We start from the raw sequence: 20,760 nt of genomic DNA on the forward strand, positions 1-20,760 counted from the left end.
ATATATATATATATATATATATATATATATATATTGTACGTGACGTATCCTTGCCGTATCCGGATCTTAGATTTTCAAAAAACTAGCGGATCCGTATCCGTATCCGTATCCGAATCCTAGTAACTTAGTAGATCTTTGGTTTCGCTCGCTGCAACTATGGGATGGATTTTCATTTGCACTTTTTAATAATTAATTCTCCTAAGAAGAAAAGTTGTTGGGCTTTTCCCCCAAGGTAATTTTGTTGTCTGTGCTTGGTTGTCTCTATTATGCTTGGTTGTCTCTTATTAATCCATATTTTCTAAGTATAATTGCTTAATGATACATGCAATATGTGACAAGTTTAACTGATAAATCATTGGAAGTAATTATGAAAGTTAGAAAACTAGATACTACAGTGCACTATTGTAGAAAAATCAACATTGTGCTTTTAAATGTTGAAGTTCTTGGTAGCTTCAAAAGGTCTTCTACATGAGCTTGGTGTCTTAGCATGTAGGAGATGGTTCATTGACTCTTTCGGTGCTTACTTGGTGGAGTAAGTGATTTATGACTTCTTTCCCAAGTCTAACTTAGGAAAAGTACAATAATTAAAGTCAATCAATTATTGTGGACTATTAAGCCAAAGTACTAAGCATAAATAATTTAATTAATTGACTTAGATATGATCTTAGACATTGATCTTAAGTGAGGTGAGATCTAATCTTGACCGTTAATCACTTAGGAGATTAGGGTTAAGAATTTGGTTTGATGATGTTATAAAATAAGGCTAAGAGAGAGATGCAGACATACAAGTGGAGAAAGCAAATTTATCTAGAGCGAGAGGCTTAGATAAACTGAAGAGAAGAGAGGAAGAGTGTAGGGAAATTTCAGGAGTATTTCTAGGAAGTAGAGTTCAGGAAATTGAGAGGTCGAGACCGAATCATGGAGAGGTTGATTTATGCAGTGGGTCGATTTTTCTTGAGTGTGCAAGGGTCGTATGAGCAAGAAAGGAGAGGGCCGACTTGTTGGTGCTGGAAGCTGACTTTCTCCAAGGCTGAATTCTTCAGGAGGCCGATTTTCCGGTGCACCGAATTCCTTGGGCCAAGATTTCTAGTAGCGGGCGAGCTACATGTTCCAGCAGTGCACTTTTATGTGTATTTTTCTCTGTGGGTCTAGGCCTAGATTTTCCTAAGGGTTTTAATGAAGGAAAATTGTTACAAGTGTATACTTACTGTTGTGATGTGATTGATCTATGTAATTTTATTTTTCCGCTGCAAATATTTTATTTCAATAGTTAAATACCAGTGAATTTGTTTTCACAGCAATTAATAATTTTATTTAATAATTTTCTGCGAATAAAAATTGTTGACGTATAAATAAATCTGGGCTGGTATTGGAAATTTAACATTAAATGAAAAATAATTACAACAATGACAATGTTTACTGTTTTCTAATAACCAACAAGGTTTATTGGAAAAATAAAGGAAATTAGTCTAAATATTTTCAAAATGTCATTTCTATAATTGAACATGGTAGAAATGGAGGTACCAAGCTCATTATGGTTTTCATAAGCCAGCAGGTCCTAAACACTAATTAAGTTATGAATCTAGATAATGTTATGTCTTATATTATTAATGGTAGAGCGGGCTAAAAAGAAATGCTTTGGTTCATCCAACAACTAATATCACCATAAGAGCATTGGTCTTGATTTCAATACTACATATTGTTTTCTAAACTCATACTGTTGGCAAAATAGTTTTGGTTAGTGAAATCAAGATTGGTAAAGTCCTTGCTGTATTTCAAGTTCCTCTTATTAATCGTTTCCTTGTGGTATTTCAATTTATACATGGTTAGCAAGGATACCTTACAAGCAAACCCCATCAGGCAAAGAAATGCAATAAAATGAACCATAGTAGGGATGCCATTTATCTATGACCTTCATAATAAAGAAAGTTGTAAACAACAAATGGAGACACCAACAAGATTGAAGGCACCCTACAAAGGTCTCTAGAGCAAGCTTAGGAATTATCTTGTCTCTTGGTCACTCATTAACATTTACTATCTTTAATTTTCATTATATAATTTGGAAGTTCAAATCCAATCTATTTGATTTCCCATTTGTATTTTGGATTTACTTAGCATAGCCAAAGCTTTACCTTGTCTAATGCTTTGCTGCTACCAATTAACAAATACATCTTATGCAACCAAGAGAACTTAACTTTGGTAAAGATAAAAATACAAAAAAGAGAACAAATAAGTTGTGAGTCAATACCTTAACGAAAAACTTTGTCCTTGTATGCAATGGCTGCATAAAAGTATAAGACAATAAAAGGTCCATTAGTTTGAGCTTTGCTTGCAATTAATAACAAACATAACATTTAAATATATTAGCCAATACAAATAAGAACTATATCTAAGGCCTCCTTCTCTCTTTTTGATAATCAAGGAAAATCTGTGTCTAATAAGTATCTATGTCCTGTCCTTGTGTGTGGAAGAAAGGAGAACTGATGTCCTAATCCAAACTCTAAAAGGAGGCCCTCATCTGAAATCTTGTCATGGTTTTAAGGAGGATCGAAGCCCTCATGATGTTAAGTATTTTTGAGAGTCCAAACTCTGTTTGTAATTAGAAATAAAACCCTCATCCGAGTTTTGTAAGGACTGAAGCCCTAAGCACAAAATTCTGAATATGAACAGATTAAGTTGATTTGAATCCTGTTCATAGCAATCCAAGATCAATAGTCTATTCCGTGACCCGTCACAATATTAGGGCTGGTTGCAGGCTTCCCTTGCTCTAGGTTCAAGACTGCAAATCGAATAAATAAGAGACCTCAGTATGTGTAATGTATTGAGCCAAAGAGGATTATATTCCAAAAAAATTCAACAATTTTAAACTCTCACTGGTTATTTTCTACAAACAGTTTGCACTCAGAATTTCGTCGAACATATTGAAAGCAACTCAGAAACACTTCAGCAGCTGTGAATCAAAAAGGAAATTCAGTGAGAACTTTCATCAAACATATCATAAGCAAACTAGAAACACTTGCGCAGTAATTATTTCCAGGGTAAATAGCAACTTCAATTGATTTGATAGAGAGAGAAATACAATGATCAATAAGTCTGAGAAACCTGGTTCACCCACAGCAATGCATTTTCCAGAGAAGATAGCTCCAGCAATATAATTCCAGAAACACAATTTCAAGCTCAGACTTCAATAAGAACTCGTCCTCTGATGATGCTCTGCTCCAGCTATGAATATTATACACAGTTAAAATTGTAATGATGCCTCCCAATACAGATCTATTCCATGCTCTAAAATTCAAGAGCTTTCTACCTCCACACCACAGATAAAGTGATAAGGATGTTGGCCTCCTCTTGAAGTATTCCCGGCCTGAGTAGTTAGGCACTTGGCCCCTCTTGATTTTCCCTTGATCTGGGTACTTTCATCCCCAATTGGCAATGGAACTTGTTCAGCAAAGATTTTCACTCAGTTGTATGAGGAATCTTGGCCAGAATCATGCCCAAAATATAGAGGATCAACTCACCCAAAGCAATGGATCTTGGTCTGCCAAATAGAGACATTCACGCCCAGGTGTGCAGAGATTTTCAAATTTCCAAGCAATGGAAATATGCCCAGGTCACAAGAGATTTCGGTCAGCAAATTATATTGTGATCAAACCCATATATTAAAGGGGACTCCTGCTGCCAAGACAAGGATCAATTTTCCCAGAGATACAATAGAGCTCAGCCTGCCAAACAGTGATGGTCACATCCAGAAGTGAAATGTACTCAGCCTGATCTATAGATCAGAGATTCAGCCTCCTAATTAATAGATCAATCCCCAGAGGAAAGCTGTAGAATTCGGCCAACTGCTGAGAGGGATTCAACCTCCTCCTTGGTAAGAAATTAACCCACAAGTCTGCTCTCGAATGATGATAAAATGAGGCCCCCTAAGACTGATCAAATACTGAAGCAAGTTGACCTTCAGTAGAGATAGATCCGGCCTTGTTATAGTGACCTCCTTGTCCTTCAATAATGCTCTGTCAAAATTATGATTCGGCCTTCTGAATAAGTGGCAATAGCTGAAGAACTCGGCCTTTTGGGAAATAATCCTCCTCCAGAAAATAAACCCTCAAATCTCCTGAAGGAAAATTCTCCACTGGTCCTGAAAATTGATGGTTAATGTTAAGTACCAACTAGGGTGGCAATGATGTCCACCAAAATTGGATGAACCAGCTAGGGTGGCAATGAAATGCACCGAAATTAGTGTGAGGATCTCACTAGAAACCCTTTAGCTGAAACTTGCTTGAGCTTCCATCAATTGGCAAATAAGAAATCACAAGATAGAATGAATGATGAATGGCCATTGATCTCTTTTTATAAGTTTTCCCCGAGTCTTCTCCAAGCTTCTAGAAATCCTTTTTTTTTAATATTTTATTGAAGAAGTCACTTTTCCTCTAAGTGACTTGTACCCCTTTATAATAATAATAATAAATTTTCCCCTTTATTTATAATAATTTTAAAATTGGGTAAATTTCCCTTGGTCTGCTTGATAATTTTTCCCTCTTGCTAGCCTAAAGGAGACAATTAGGCAAGCAGGAATGCTATCTCCGGGCTCAAAAAATCAGGGACATTACAGTATGACATCAGAGAGGCCAAGTTTATTGCTCGTTCTCAAGATCATATTCATATTTAGTGGAGGCTGAATTTATCTCTATAAATAAACCGAATTAACGTCATCAAAAGTTTGAGTATATTGCTTAAGCATCAAATCTTAAAGCCGAGTTTCTCGTAGAAGTTGATTTGCTTGACCATCAAGAGGCAGAAAAATGTCCTCAGGATCGAAGAGAGGAAGCTTAGAAAGACCCGAGAGGCCTCATGGACATAAGTTGTTCATGATCTTGGTCTATTGTAGAAGGCTAATAAATTTATTAAATAATGTATTGAAGCTCCATATGACAAGGGTCAGGGACTAATTGAAGAACGAATTATGAATTGTGAGAGGATTTTGGCAAAAAAACCGAGGCTTGTGATGGTTGTCAAAGGAATCAATTGAGACTTATTTCAAGCCTAGTTCAAGTTGAAAGGCTGTTTTCTTGAAGCTGAACCAAATTTTTATGAAGTCTAAAGGCCCAAGGCTCCTTGAGGTGTCAATTTTTCTTTTGGTACTACAATCTCAGTCTTCAAGTCATGTAGCAAACACAGACATGCTTTGTTGTTGAAATTTGGTACCGGAGGACAAGTGGTTCCCTTAGGCTTTGATCTTTGGCCTAGGGAAAAGTGTCCAAAAGAATTTAATTTTTCTCCTAAAGTGACTTTATAATTTTATAAAGTTAAATCTAATTTAAAAGTGACTTTATGTGATAAAGTTACTAAGTCTAATTTTAAAGTGACTTCTATAAAGTCAATGAAAAATTAGAAAGGAAAAGTGACTTTGGAAATAAATGACTAAGTGGGTCTTTATTAAAGTGGGGTGAATTAAAAAATAAAAAGTGAGATTTAAATGAGCATTTAATCTCAACCTTAGATCTCAATCTATTTCAGCCATTGGATTTAGGGATCACCCAAAAGTCACTTGGATAACCCAAAAGTCACTTGGGGTTAGATTCAAGGAGGAAAAGGAGGAAAAGGTCATTCATTCTTTCATGAGCAGATTGGGAGAAGGAGAGCAAGAGAGCAAGAGATATTTCTGAGCAGGGAGGAGAAGGAGACAGCAGCTTGGCACACGTTCCAAGGCAACAGTTGAGCAGATTTGTACAGCTAGTTCAGCACACAGTAAAAGGCAGATTTTGGCACGATTTTCAAGGAGTGGTTTGCACAAAAATCGAGGAGAGTTTGCTGATTTTTCTGCATGCAAAACGAGGGCCATACAGCGCATTTATTGCAGTCCGTACATCGCATTTAATGATGGCCGTACAGCAGCATTTAATGCTGAAAGTGGGCACGAAAATCGAGGAGGCCGTAGAGCATTTATTGATGTCCTATTTGCTGTAATTTCTAGTTTGCTGTGAGGCATGGGAAAAGAGATAAGTTGTAAATTTGCTTGCTGATTTTTTGCTGAATATTTCTCACTGTAAAAAGGCAATTTTCAGAAATAAAGAAGAGCTCTCAAACTGGTTTTTCCCAAGAGTTGTAGGGGGTTTTTCCAGGGTCAAGTTGACAAAAATCTCAGTGTTTAAATGTGTTTTAATGGCTGTTTATTACCGCTGATTTTTATTTCTGCAATTTCCAGCATTCTGTAAAATTTCCAGAATTTGTGTTTTCAGCAAATTTATTTTTTCCTACTTGTTAAATGTATGGTTATGGGAAAGGGCATTTAATAATATGGGAGAAATAAGGAGAAACTAAAAACTGGGTGGAAAATGAGAAATTTCTACATGGTATCAGAGCTTGAGTGCTGAAGGGCAGTTTGGGACAGCAAAATGAAAAATTACAGTTGCTGATTTTTCACTCAGAAAATTCCAGCAAGTTGATTTTTTCATAAACAGCAGTTTTATCTTTACTACAGCAGTGCTATTTTTCAGTTTTAGGACAGCAGGATGTCATTGGAATTGAGGGTGGAGGATAGGCTGGATGGGCATACAAATTACAGCGTTTGGAATGAGAGAATGCAAAGTATCTTTGAAGAGGCAGAAGTCTGGGATATCATAGTGCATACCACACAGAACCCTGTTGTTGTGCCTACTGATGCTACTCAGTTGGCTGAGTATAATAAAAAGAACAACAAGGGTAAGAGGCTGATTCTAGACGGAATCAAAGACCATTGCATTCCTCATGTGAGAGGAAAGAGCAATGCCCATGAGATGTGGACAACATTGTCCAATCTCTACCAGAGTACCAATGAGAACCGGAAGATGGTCCTGAAGGAGAAGCTGAAGAACATTAAGATGGGTAATGATAGTGCAGCTGGATATCTCACAAAGATTACTAATGTGAGAGATGAGTTGGCAGCGATTGGAGAGGCCATTCCACCAACTGAGTTGGTGCGGATTGCAGTGAATGGCCTCCCCCGTTCATGGTTGAACTTTGCTGATGGGGTTTGTGCACGTGAGACCCTTCCCACATGGGAGAGGTTTTGGGATGATTGCATTCAGACAGAGATCAGGAAAGGTCAGCTTGGGGCAGCCAAGCCAGTTGAGCAGGATGAGGATGTAGCACTGGTGGCAGGAGGCAAGAAAGGCAAAGGGAAGAAGCAGGCTTCCACAAGCAGTGGTGGGGGCAAAGGCAAAGGTAAAGGTAAACAAGGGAACACACAGAAGGACTACTCCAAGGTGAAGTGTTGGAATTGTCAAAAGATGGGACACTATGCAGTTGTGTGTCCCAGGACGTGGCAGCTTCAGCAGAGATTGAGGACTTTGCAGGTCGTTTTGACCAGGAGTTTGCGTTCACTACGTGTGAGTCCTCTAGTGCAGGATCACCTGCCACACAGGTTCAAAGGGAGCATGCTTTTCCCTCGATTAGCGAAGCATCTTCAGGTATCTGGTATGTGGACAGTGGGGCTTCACGTCATATGACAGGAGTCCATGAGTACTTCTCAGAGCTTTCAGAGAGTGGCATTGATATTTAGGTAGTACTCGGTGATGACAGAGTTGTTAGAGCAGTCGGGGTGGGGACACTGACATTTCAGAGGGAGTCCAAACCTCCCTTGAAAGTGTCAGATGTTCTTTATGTGCCAGGGATGAGGAAGAACCTCATATCTGTCTCAGCTTTGGAGGACAGAGGATATGAGGTACTGTTCAGGGGAGGACAGGTGTTGATGTATCCCAGGGGCACTCCAGCTGATTCAGCTAGAGTGATAGGTGTACGCCATGCAAAGGTGTACAAGTTTGCATTCCAGCCCCTTTTGGCATTGAGCAGTAGTACCGACAGCAGAGCTAGCAGTTCTGAGCTGTGTGAGATTTGGCACCGCAGGATGGGACATATGTATCATGGAGCCTTGAGGACATTGCGGGAGATCACTACAGGTGTGCCAGATTTCAATACTAATCACTTTGATACTTGCAGAGGTTGTGCGATGGGCAAGTTTGTCAAATCCCCTTTTCCCAGCAGTGACAGCAGAGCGACTGGGATACTTGATTTGATTCATTCTGATGTGAGCGGTCGGATGTCTCATGTTTCCTTGAGTGGATATGAGTACTATGTTTTATTCATTGATGATCACTCCAGGAGGACCTGGATTTATTTCTTGACGACCAAGAGTGAGGTCTTCAAGAGGTTTCAGGAGTTCAGAGCTCTTGTGGAGACATAGACAGGTCGGAAGATCAAGTCCCTGAGGTCGGACAATGGAGGAGAGTACACCCTTGGAGAGTTTGTTGATTATTGTGCGGAGGCAGGCATTAGGAGGGAGTTCACTATTCCTTACAACCCCCAATAGAACGGGGTTGCGGAGAGGAAGAACAGATCCATCATAGGGGCTGCCAAAGCCATGTTACATGATCAGGGGTTGCCATTGTTCTTGTGGGTAGAGGCCTGCAACACAGCTGTTTACTTGCAGAACAGGAGTCCGCATCGTGCCTTGGGGCACATGACTCCGGAGGAGGCTTTCTCTGGGAAGAAGCCTGATATTGGTCATCTTCATATCTTTGGATGCATTACATACTCCTATATACCCAAGGAGAAGAGGACCAAACTAGAGCCCACCGCAGAGAAGGGTATCTTTGTGGGCTACAGTGAGACCTCAAAGGCCTTTCGCATTTACATTCCTGCACAGAGGAGAGTTGTTGTCAGACGGGATGTGAAGTTCGAGGAGGACAGGGCCTTTAGGAGGTCACGGGAGTTAGAGTATCTGGATCAGCCAGACCCTCAGCAGCAGTTGAGTCAGTCGCAGGGATCCAGTGGGCAGGGATCAGGGGGATCCGGAGGTACATCTATGAGAATGTCAGGTCCGTCAGTGAGCAGTGGCTCGCCGAGCCAGAGGGGTGGTGCTCCGGGCAGCATGCAGAGCAGTTCACTAGGGAGTCCACTGATGGACAGTTCACACGGTACCTCAGCTTCTACAGGTTCAGGTGCAGGCAGGAGGACAGCAGACAGACAGTCAGGAGTTCAGGCTCCTGATGATGATGAGGAGGAGGAGTTTCATTCTCCGACGGGAGAAGTGCGCTCAGGGAAGAGGAAGCCCAAGTGGCTTCAGGACACCTTGAGAGATGCCACATCTGTTGCTGAGTCGAAGAGGCCGGTCAGAGAGAGTGGACCACCTGAGAGGTTTTGTAGCTATATGGCGATGGTTACCAGCATCCTTGACTCTGAGCCTTCTAGCTATGAGGAGGCAGCTAGCTAGCAGGTCTGGAGAGAGAGAGGCCATGCAGGAGGAGTATTCTTCTATCATGAAGAATGATGTTGGGGAGGTGGTGCCGAGGCCTGAGGGCAAATCCGTGGTTACTTCCAGATGGCTTTACAAGGTAAAGCATGCTGCAGATGGCAGCATTGAAAAATTCAAAGCAAGGTTTGTGGCTAGAGGGTTCTCCCAAGTAGAGGGAGTTGATTATGAGGAGACCTTCGCTCCCGTGGCTCGATATACTTCGATCCGCTCCATTATATCGATAGCAGCAGAGATGGGTTGGAAGATCCACCAGATGGATGTGAAGACCGCATTTCTCAATGGCTCCATACAAGAGGAGGTGTACATTGAGCAGCCACAGGGTTTTGAGGTGCATGAGAAGGAGTCACATGTGTGCAGACTGAAGAAGGCCCTTTATGGCCTGAAGCAAGCTCCCAGAGCTTGGTACTCCAGGATAGATACATATTTGCAGGGGATGGGTTTCACAAAGAGTGAGGCAGATCCGAACCTTTACTTTATTGTGATTGGTGAGGAGCCTCTCATTCTGGTGCTGTATGTGGATGACTTGGTCATTACAGGTGCAGAGAGACTCATAGAGCACTGCAAGAGAGATCTTGCGACGGAGTTTGAGATGAAGGACATCGGCTTGATGCATTACTTTTTGGGCTTGGAGGTGTGGCAGGAAGAGGGGCATTTCTTCCTGGGGCAGGGGAAGTATATTGTGGACATCCTTAGCAGATTCCACATGGAGGATTGTAGACCCATGTCGACACCGATGATCACCAACTGGAAGAAGCTTCATGCTTCAGATTCCGAGTTGGTGGATCCCACATTGTACAGGCAGCTGATTGGTTCTTTGATGTATTTGGTCAACACTAGACCAGATATCTATTTTGCAGTCAACACGATGAGTCAATTTATATATGAGCCTAGGAAGGTTCACTAGGTGGCTGCAAAACACATTTTGCGGTACTTGCAGGGGATAGTGGATTATGGTCTGGACTACAGGCAGGGAGATGGAGTGAGATTGGCAGGATACACTGATTCTGATTGGGCAGGTTGTGCTTCTGATAGGAAGAGCACTTCAGGGTGTTGTTTTGGGTTGGGTTCAGCAGTAGTGTCATGGTTCAGCCGAAAGCAGCAGTCAGTAGCACTGAGTTCAGCGGAAGCAGAGTATATGGCAGCCAGTCTAGCTAGTTGTGAGGCCATCTGGCTTCGCAAGATGTTGTTTGGCTTATTTGGTCAGCCGTTGAGACCTTCAGTGATTTACTGTGATAATCAGAGTTGCATTAAACTCACGGAGAATCCAGTTTTTTATGACAGGTCAAAGTATATCGGGATCAGATATCATTTCATCAGAGACTATGTTCAGAAGGGCGCTGTGAAGCTTGAGTATATTTCCACTGATGAGCAGGTTGCAAATCTTCTTACCAAAGCCTTACCACGGGGCAAGCATGTCTACTTCAGAGACAAGATGGGTGTGGTGAGGAACACCTTCCTCGGTAAGAGGGAGTGTTGAAATTTGGTATCGAAAGACATGTGGTTCCCTTAGGCTTTGATCTTTGGCCTAGGGAAAAGTGTCCAAAGGAATTTAATTTTTCTCCTAAAGTGACTTTATAATTTTATAAAGTTAAATCTAATTTAAAAGTGACTTTAAGTGATAAAGTTATTAAGTCTAATTTTAAAGTGACTTTTATAAAGTCAATGAAAAATTAGAAAGAAAAAGTGACGTTGGAAATAAATGACTAAGTGGGTATTTATTAAAGTGGGGTGAACTAAAAAATAAAAAGTGAGATTTAAATGAGCATTTAATCTCAGCCTTAGATCTCAATCTATTTTAGCCATTGGATTTAGGAATCAGCCAAAAGTCACTTGAATCACCCAAAAGTCACTTGGGGTTAGATTAATGGAGGAAAAGGAGGAAAAGGTCATTCATTCTTTTATGAGCAGATTGGGAGAAGGAGAGCAAGAGAGCAAGAGAGATTTCTGAGCAGGGAGGAGAAGGAGACAGCAGCTTGGCACACATTCCAAGGCAGCAGTTAAGCAGATTTGTATAGCTGATTCAGCACACAGTGAAAGGCAGATTTTGGCACGATTTTCAAGGAGTGGTTTGCACAATAATCGAGGAGCAATTTGCTGATTTTTCTGCACGCAAAACGAGGGCCATACAGCGCATTTATTGCAGTCCATACAGCGCATTTAATGCTGGTCGTACAGCATCATTTAATGCTGAAAGTGGGCACAAAAATCGAGGAGGCCGTACAACATTTATTGCTGTCCTGTTTGCTGTAATTTCTAGTTTGCTATAAGGCATGGGAAAAGAGATAAGTTGTAAATTTGCTTGCTGATTTTTTGCTGAATATTTTTCACTGCAAAAAGGCAATTTTCAGAAATAAAGAAGAGCTCTCAAACTGGTTTTCCCCAAGAGTTGTAGTGGGTTTTTCCAGGGTCAAGTTGACCAAAAATCTCAGTGTTTAAATGTGTTTTAATGGCTGTTTATTACTGCTGATTTTTATTTCTGCAATTTCCAGCATTCTGTAAAATTTCCAGAATTTGTGTTTTCAGCAAATTTATTTTTCCCAGCTTGTTAAATGTATGGTTATGGGAAAGGGCATTTAACTATATGGGAGAAATAAGGAGAAACTGAAAACCGGGGTGGGAAATGAGAAATTTCTACATTTGTGTAACTCATTTTCGTATTAAGGGCATCTTTGTTACTTCATGATCTTGACACATTTTTTTATTTAATCAAAGAGTACATTTCAAATTGATCCACCTAGGAAGTTTCTCCTGGTCAAAGTAAGAAAAGATTGTTACCTTGACAATACAAAACAGTGATGCCTTAGAAATGATGGACAAAAGTTGCAAATATTCAACCATTGTTTGAAGAAGAAAAAGCTTTGAGTATTGACTATAAACATCGCTAAATCTGAAGTAGACCTTACTTTTTAAGGTCTCTTGTGACAAATAATCCAAAACCAACATTACAGTCCAGTCATCAATCAAAATTGAAAATTATATCAAAGGTATTACAAGGGACTAGAACAGAATTATTTAAAGACATTGTAAGATTGTCATTAAGATGTCAAGGAATAAAAGAAGACTGAATGATCAAGCCAAGACTCCTGTTAATAGTTGGATACATAAAGAGATCTAGAGTGAATCATTTAAAGATCTTCTAGCCTATTTTGAAGGATATGTTACCTAGCTACAGTCACTATATTTGAAGATGAAAACGCAATCTCTAACATACATGTATATATTGGAAAGGGCAAGCTACATCAAGACCTATTCCTATAAGAAGGACAATCCATCACTCTTGGCAAAACATATATCCATCCCTTTGGAAGACTGTAAGAGCTAATTCGAAAATCCTAGAACACAACAGTAATGAAGAAATTGTTCAAATATCTTGCTCCAGCACGTGGAAAAGGTCATGAAGATTTCACCAAAGGTCAAGTAAGTATTATTTTGTTCTTTATAACTCTAACCTCTAACAATATGTCTTCAGTTAAGCAAGGAGAACAATAAATTCAATAGAGAACAAAGGTATGTAATTCTTGACGTATGTACAACATGTTCATCTGTTAAGAATTTAATATCCTAGGGTTTAGTTGCTTGCATAGTTGAAAGTTTATATCTATGAATTGTAAACCCTAGAAAGTACATATGTAATCCTCATCCTCTTATTTCCTCTTTGAAACCCTATCGCAAAATAACTAGGGATTGTAAGTAGTATGACAATCCTTGACAAGAATGAAATAAAATAATGTCTAGGTTTTGTACTTAAAATCCTAGGAACCAAGATCATAGTCTTGTACATGCATACCTTTGATGGTGTTTGTCAAGAAAATTATTGCAGGTACATGAAGCAGTGCTGAAGAAAACTCTACTCATAAAGATAAGTATTCGATTTTGATTTCTTTAGCCTTATCATTCCTGTTTTTGTATTCTTCCCTTTGAAGGAAAAATTGCAGAAAGTAACGATTGGATTCAGAGGGAGTATCCAAAAGAAGACTTACAAGAAGTTTTAGAGGGAGTCCTTCAATAAATAAACATGCAAGGTTTGTAAGAGCACTCTAGGTATGTATAAAGTTTTGCATCAAAAGGGTCTGATCATTCTTCATTTAGAATTTTCTTTGTATTATGAACTCTCTTATGTGTAGGGTTTTGAATCATAAAGCTTCTTGTTAGGGTGATTAATCGCTAGAATTGAATCTACCCTTATCATTCTATCTCTTGTAATTTTGCTTTGATAAAACCGTAACCTTAGGGTTCACTATAAAACCCTAGCCTTTCGATGCTTAGGGTATGCTAATGATGAAACCCTAATCTTCTTAAGGTTTATTAATAAAGTTTAGATTTCTTGTCAAAATCCTACTCTCTTGATGTTTAGGGTTTTGGTAATGTTATGGTAAAACCCTAGTCTTTTAGGGTTTGTTGTTGATGTTTAGAGACCCTAGTTTTCTTAAGGTTTGGTAAATTAGGGTTTATGACAAAGACCCTTGTAATAGTCAACATAAAACCCTAGAAATGAATCTCTGGGTGTAAGTGCTTTCGTATAATTAAAACCCTAGCTTAGTTAAAATTGTTACATATCTAATTTTGGAGTTCGATGTCTGGGGTTTATGATAAAACCCTAGTATGAGAATGATATAAGTCTCTAGGAAATAATAATGGAAACCTAGAAATGAAATGTTGACTTTATTTTTTTTAAATCTAGGCTTTGTAATAAAACACTAGTAGTTGATTTTCTAGGGCATGATAATGAAACTCTAGAAGTATAATGTTTTCGATTATTGATATGATTCACTGATGAGATCTAGGGTTTGTGACGAAACCATAGTAAAAGTTGCTACAAGAAGTCTAATAGATAAATTTCTTGATTGATAAAACCTAACTAGGTTCAAGGCTTGAATATCTGAAATCTTATTTATTATGCTCCTATTATAATGACATATTGATAAAGTTGACTTCATGCTTTTGTACAGATATATTTGTGTTTGGTTGTACTTGCTAAGGTTTACAGGTACATAGTCTGTTGTACTTGCTAAGGTTTACAGGTACATAGTCTTCAAGATGATGAAGATGTTTACCTCAAACTTGATGATAATTTGACGATAATGTTGAGCTTGATGGAAAGAGGGAGTTGTGACCTCGATGACATTAAAGTTCGATAGATGACCTTGTTGCCATGATGAAGTTTTGAAAGGTCTAAATTCTCCAATGAATTGTTGATGCAAAAGGAAGAGCCTGTGTGAAAAATAAGATAATTGTTGGACTTGTCCTTGAATCATCTCCCTAGTTAAGAGTGAGCTTGAAAATAAGTGATTGACCTAGTGAAAAGGCCATAAGGATGTTTGAAGTCCGAGAATAGCTGAAGCAATACTAATGGTTATTCGTGATTGAGCAAAACTTGGATGTTTTTGGAAGAAAGTGCTAAGGAAAAGTTTAAGAAGTAAAGCTTCTGAGTAAATGTGTTTGATATGATGATGATCTAAGCAACATCAGAATGATTAAGAACTCCGAAGGTTTGTGTTAAATATGTATAGTGAAAGTTTATTACTAATTCGGGTTGTGTTTGTGCTGATCTCTCCATAAGAAGGTGAATGTTTGAAGCATACTTGGATTGGTTGATATATCTGGTTTAATTGATAAGGAGAGATGAAGCATCTTGGGGGCGACAAGATGCTTGGGAGGACATCTGGTCAGCCTACAATGATGTCCAAACGCTGAACTAGGGAGGGTGGCATTGGTCTTAAAGCTTTGACTTTGGATACGCACGTAGATCCCTGGGTTGGTGTTAGAGCAGAAGTCGGATGGTACCTATAGAGGTTGAAGCTTGGAAGACACCTTAGTCCTACCCAGTTAGATACCCTGGTTAGGTATCTAACCTGTAGCACTATGTGTGCTGTAACTCTTCATAGAGCATATCATTTTGAGATCTTTCATTTACCTCTGTATATATGTAATTATGAATACCTCCCTAGTTAAGAGGGAGTGTTGAAAAATGTAACTAGTGTCGGTCTTCATAATTGTACTTGTCAAAAGAAAAGAAAAATATTTTTTATTAAAGAAAGATTGACTTATTAAAGCATGGGTTTCATGCTTGGGTCAATGGTCAATAGGTCAAGCCTCTATTGAAGGCTTCTAGGATTTTTGTTGAGTCAAAGTCAAAGTCATTATTTGTAAGAGACACTTCCTGGGCTCCTCAAAAGTCAAGAAAGAAAATTTTATTGAGTCAAAATGTCATGTTTTCCTTCTCCACCAAGTCGGCTTCATGAAGATTTCAGCTATCTCCAAGAGACTATAAATAAAAGGTATTCCACCTATTTGATGAGAGATATGACAAGCATATTCAAGTCTGCAGTTCAAGTAGAAAGAGAACTACGAAGTTAAGAAGGAAAAGGAACGAAATCTTAAGCATCCAACATATTACTTTTGCCACACGTGCCACTACAGGGCCGAGATATTTTGAGATGTTGCAGGTCAGATATGGCTACTATAGGTTCGAAGTCTGAGGTATCTAAGATGTTGCAAGTCCAAGGTGTTTCTAGGTGATGTTGCACTTTTGACCTGGTTTGACATTTGGAAAGATTAATGAAGTATCTCTATTGAAGGTTGACTTGGTGAAGAAGATCTCTCTGTTGAAGGGTCTTGGTTGTCTCAATCTGATTTGGAACTGTTAGTGGAAGAGTTTGACTAGGTTTTCCCCTCCTTAGGGGTTTTTCCCGGGCTGAATGCCTACATCTTCTGTTCTCTTGGTGCCTTTGAATTTTTGGCAATTATCTTGATGATAAACATGTAATAACAAAGAAGAAGAGATAAGAACTAACCACATGTAATTGTCAAGTAATAGAGAAATCAATTTAATAAGAAACCCTAACTATGTTGCCCCAGATTTCTCAACAAGAATGTCCTGGTACCATTGTTATTAAGAATACCTCCCTAGTTAAGAGGGAGTGTTGAAATTTGTAACTAAGTTCGGTCTTCATAATATTTTATGTACTCTTGATATTATGTATTTGATGTAAAAAGAAAGAGAAAAATTATTATTGTTATTTTTATAGCATGGGTTTCATGCTCAAGTTTAATTTGTTCTAGGTCAAAGCGCCCATTATGTGCTTCTAGGTTTTGTCATAGAGTGAAGAAGCCATAAGAGTCATTGTCATATATTAGACCTTATTGTCCATTTTGTAACAAGTCAAAAGAATTTATTTTGAGTCAAAAGTGTCAAAATTCCTTTCCAAGACCAAGTTCACCTAGCAGTGAAAAAGTTGACCTAATTAGGGATATTCGTCCACCTTGAAAGCCTATATAGAAGAGACCATTACACCTCATTTGGAGACTTACTCACTCATTTGATCAAGGAAGCGAGAAGGCAAACGAAGGTCTAGAAGGAAAAAAAAAAAAAACGATTTTCACTCTCTATCTCTCACACGTGCGAAGGAGGCTAGGGTTTTCGTAGCTACAAGGACAAAATTTCTGAACTATAAGAAAAGGCATGAAATCTAAAGTAAAGAAGTCAATTTAATCATCTACAAGCCTTTGAACAAGAAACAGCTTAAGAGAAGGAAGGAGGAAGAGGAGCCCAAAATCACCCATATGTGCCAAGTTGCAGTAAATTGTTGGAGGGTCGAAGTTGTAGAACTGCAGTGAGGGACGAAGTTTGTTGTTGGGGGCTAAAGTTTGTTGTTGGGGGTCGAAGTTGTGCATTTGGAAGAGATTTGACTTGGTTCGAGTTGTTGAAGAGAAGCACATCCTCTCAAGAAGGTTGGCTTGGTCTTGGAAGGGTCTTGGTCTTAGGTCTAAGGGTCTTGGAATTCGTCATTTGAAGATTCTATAAGAAGAGAAGAGATTTTTGTGGGTTTTCCTCTCTAAGAGAGGTTTTGGCCTTGGCTAGTAGCCTACATCTTGTGTCCATTTGTTCTATTGATCTTCATGTTTTGGTAGTTGTTTGATGATAAGAACACTATAATAATAAGAGAAGAAGAAGCTAATCATAAAGAAAAGTAAAAGAATATCACAAGCAATTATCAAGTTAAAAAAAAATCACTTCAATTTAAGCCTAATTGATTTCTATACAGATTGATGGGACCACACGAGATCATTCGAAGAGTTCAGGTGAACAGATTTGTAGTGATAGCAAGGGCACAGTGACAGTGTAGGGGACACCAACAGTACAAATCAACAGAGATTGAGTTTGATTTGTTGGAGAAGAATTATTCACAACGATTTCGAGATTCTCAGTGACAAAGGGAGATTGATTTATCTGCAGAGGGAGATTTCCTCCAACCAATGAGAATTGTTTCAGGGAATCCGAGTTGTTAAGGCAAGCGCAAATTTGTCAAAAGGTTCGAATTGCACAAGAGAAATCGATTTTGTCAGTGAAGGAAAAATTCCAAAGGAGGCCAAGTTATTTTCCCAAGTCAGTCTGAGTTTCCAAAGAGGTCGAGTTAGTTGTCGAAATGCACCAGTTCGATCGATTTAGGGTCATAGCAAGGCCAAATTGATTTATAGGGTTCGAGTTGCTTCCAGAGGTTCGACTCAACTTGCAAAAGTGAAGAAATAAATTTGCCATAGTTTTGACTATAGATGGCAAGCAATTTATGTACTTCTCAATTGTTGAAGAATAATAAAAATCGCTCTTTTGCAAAACTAGTTTTCCCTTCGGGGTTTTTCCAGGGACAATTTATCAAAAAATACTAGTGTCATATTTTTATGTTTGTGATATTTTCTCAGTGCCTAGGATTATTTAATACTGAAATAGCGGTTGTGTTATTTTCAATGTTTGCTATGAAATTAATTTTCTACAAGAAAAATAATCTGCAAATATAGAAGATTAATAACCAATAACTGCAATGGAATTTTCACATGCTTGTGGGTATCCCCCCTCAAAAAGGGCTCGGCGTCCCCACCTTAATTTTTCTTGAAAACAATAAGTCATCCTTTTACTTAAATTTTTAACATTACCATTAATTGACTCAGGATGCTTGAGAGTGGTTATAACCTCATTGGATTTCATATGGAGAAAGTAGAATTTTAGATCCCACTCAAAATCTATCAGACTTAACAATTTTCAGGATTTTAGCACTGGAGAGATTGCAATGTTTCCATTGGATTCTACAATGTATGAGGGTCTAGAACTAGCATTTAATCAAGAGGACCAAGCCCAAAAAGCACCCCTTTTGACGGGAGACGTGTCCACTTCAATTTTTTCTAATAACCTTTGAAATTTAAAATAAAAAATAAAATTAAAACTATGAAGAAAGATACATAACAAATATCAAAACCTAAACTAATTTGCAATCCCTAACTCATTCATTCAACTTACCAAGCTTACCTCTACTCGGCTTACCCCTCAGCACTATCTAAATTACTAGTTAATTGTTGCCTCCCCTTCCCCGTAACACTCCTTCAATGCTCATTATCCATTTTTTATTTTCAATTTAACTTTCAAGCCTTAACTCTAGATATCAATGACCTTAGAATGATTCTTTGACTCGTCACTCTTTACTATTTTTGAGTTTCAGTTATATCAATTTACTCATCCAGTCTTCAATCTTCAGTATATATTATAGTCTATTTTGCTTAATACTAATTAGATTTTAGAATGATGAATTTAAATTTTAAATCAATTTAAAATTTAGAATGATGAATGATGAATAAGTTTTAAATAAACGTAGATTCTAGAATGGTGAATAATGAATGATGAACATGGATCAATGTATATTTCATTATGAATCTCATGGTGTATGGATGAATGATGCATGTAATAGTATGAACGATGAGTATCGATAAGTATATTACTCATTGATAAGTATATTTCTTTATCTAATTCAATTATGTATAGATCAATTGATTTATGCTTTCATTATTGAATATATATATATATATATATATATATGTTAAAATTGGAAACCAGGGCAAAACTTCATGTGGGTCATCTTATTCATGGCTAATAATGTTTTTATTAGATTCCTCTCGTCGAGAGGTGTAGGATTGATATAAAGATCATCCAATTCCGATAACTATTCATGGAGATATGAATTTATTTTGATTATGGAATTATTATCAAGCCAACCTACAACTCATGTAGGCTCAGAAGCCCAACAGTCGCATCTATTCACCCACCAACGTTGTGTATAAATATAAGAGGACTTTTCCTCATTTGGACTCACTCATCTCATCACATCTCTCTCTCTCTACTGCGCAGATATGAGTCTCTTCTCTACTGCGCTGAAATGGGTCTCTCTCTCTCACACATGTGAAGCCAGAAGCTGTTGAATTTGAAGCCGCAACTGCAGAAGTAAAGATTGACTTGCGTGGCCTAGAAGATCTCCTCTTTGGAACTGCGCTTTAGGTTCATCTGAACCTCCTTTGAAAGCCGCAACTTTTGGTGGTGGAATGAAGTCAATCCGACGAACGGTTTGCAAGATATCGACTGCCCTAGTTTGAAGCCGGAAACTGCTGAAACTGAAGCTGCAACTGCAGAAGTAAAGATTGACTTGCGTGGCCTAGAAAATCTCCTCTTTGGAACTGCGTTGTAGGTTCATCTGAACCTCCTTTGAAAGCCGAAACTTTTGGTGGTGGAATGAAGTCAATCCGACTGTCGGTTTGTGAGATATGGTCTGCCCTAGTTTGATAATGAAGCCGCTAATGCTGATGCTACTGATCTAGGGTTTGCTACTGCTGATATGAATCAGATTTATTGTACTATTTCTCTCTGCTGAATTATTGAAGATAAAAGAAGATTTGATCAAAGGGTTTCCCCACACATTCTGGGGTTTGTCCCTGGCTAGCTGCCACATCTTGTGTCTCTTGTCTTGGCTTGTTTTCTATCGATCGTTTAATGTTCTATCTGCACTTTACTTTATGTACATGTGATTGCTAATCGGTGGAATATAATAAGAAAAAGAAGTAAACTGTTATAAGCATAGAACATTCCATAACTTAACATGGTATCAGAGCTGAGGTGAAGACAAAGCCCGAGCAAGAGCAAGAGCAATCATTGAAGAGAAGATTGGCAAGGCTATCCTAAAAGAACTATGGGGTCCTCAACACTCTTTCCTGCCGAAGACAAGCTCCGTGAGAAAGCTGACTATCACGGATGCAAGATGTTTATCGATCTAACCCTTGAAGATCAAGGAGTGCTGGACCATGTAAGAGGCAATATTGTTGAGCCTTCATCAAATGCATCTGCTGCTGCCTGGAACAAATGGAAAAATGGAGAAGTCAAAACAAAGAAGATCATCCGGGACTCTATCGACAAGCGCTTGGTGGCCTACATCTCTAATCTAGACACCTCCAAGGAAATCTATGACAGACTGGTGAGTTTATTAAAGTTAATGATGCAAATCAAGTTTTGTTTCTTAGAAATAAGTTGAGGGAAATCAAGAAGGGTAAAGATGAAAGTATGCAAGCATACTTCTTAAGAATCACTGAGATCAAGAACGATCTCCTATCTATTGGGGAAACCATTACTGACAGAGAAATGGCACTCACAACTC

The 20,760-nt window shown here is 38.6% G+C and overlaps 1 protein-coding gene across 6 annotated transcripts in view; it reads right to left on the reverse strand.

Annotated features, from left to right (window-relative positions):
* LOC149179151 (AAR2 protein family) overlaps positions 1–20,760 on the reverse strand; it is a 477,491-nt gene that overhangs the window by 95,840 nt on the left and 360,891 nt on the right. For all 6 annotated transcript variants that reach the window (XM_089420537.1, XM_089420538.1, XM_089420541.1 and 3 more), the window contains one exon: positions 2,249–2,281. In XM_089420537.1, coding sequence (XP_089276663.1) covers positions 2,249–2,281 — 33 coding nt within the window. The remainder of the gene's footprint in view (positions 1–2,248; positions 2,282–20,760) is intronic.

The sequence above is a fragment of the Pinus tabuliformis genome, chromosome 4_1 (assembly GCF_031772625.1).
Source record: "Pinus tabuliformis cultivar Carrire ecotype Pingquan chromosome 4_1, CPIR1, whole genome shotgun sequence".
NCBI classification, from domain to species: Eukaryota; Viridiplantae; Streptophyta; class Pinopsida; order Pinales; family Pinaceae; genus Pinus; species Pinus tabuliformis.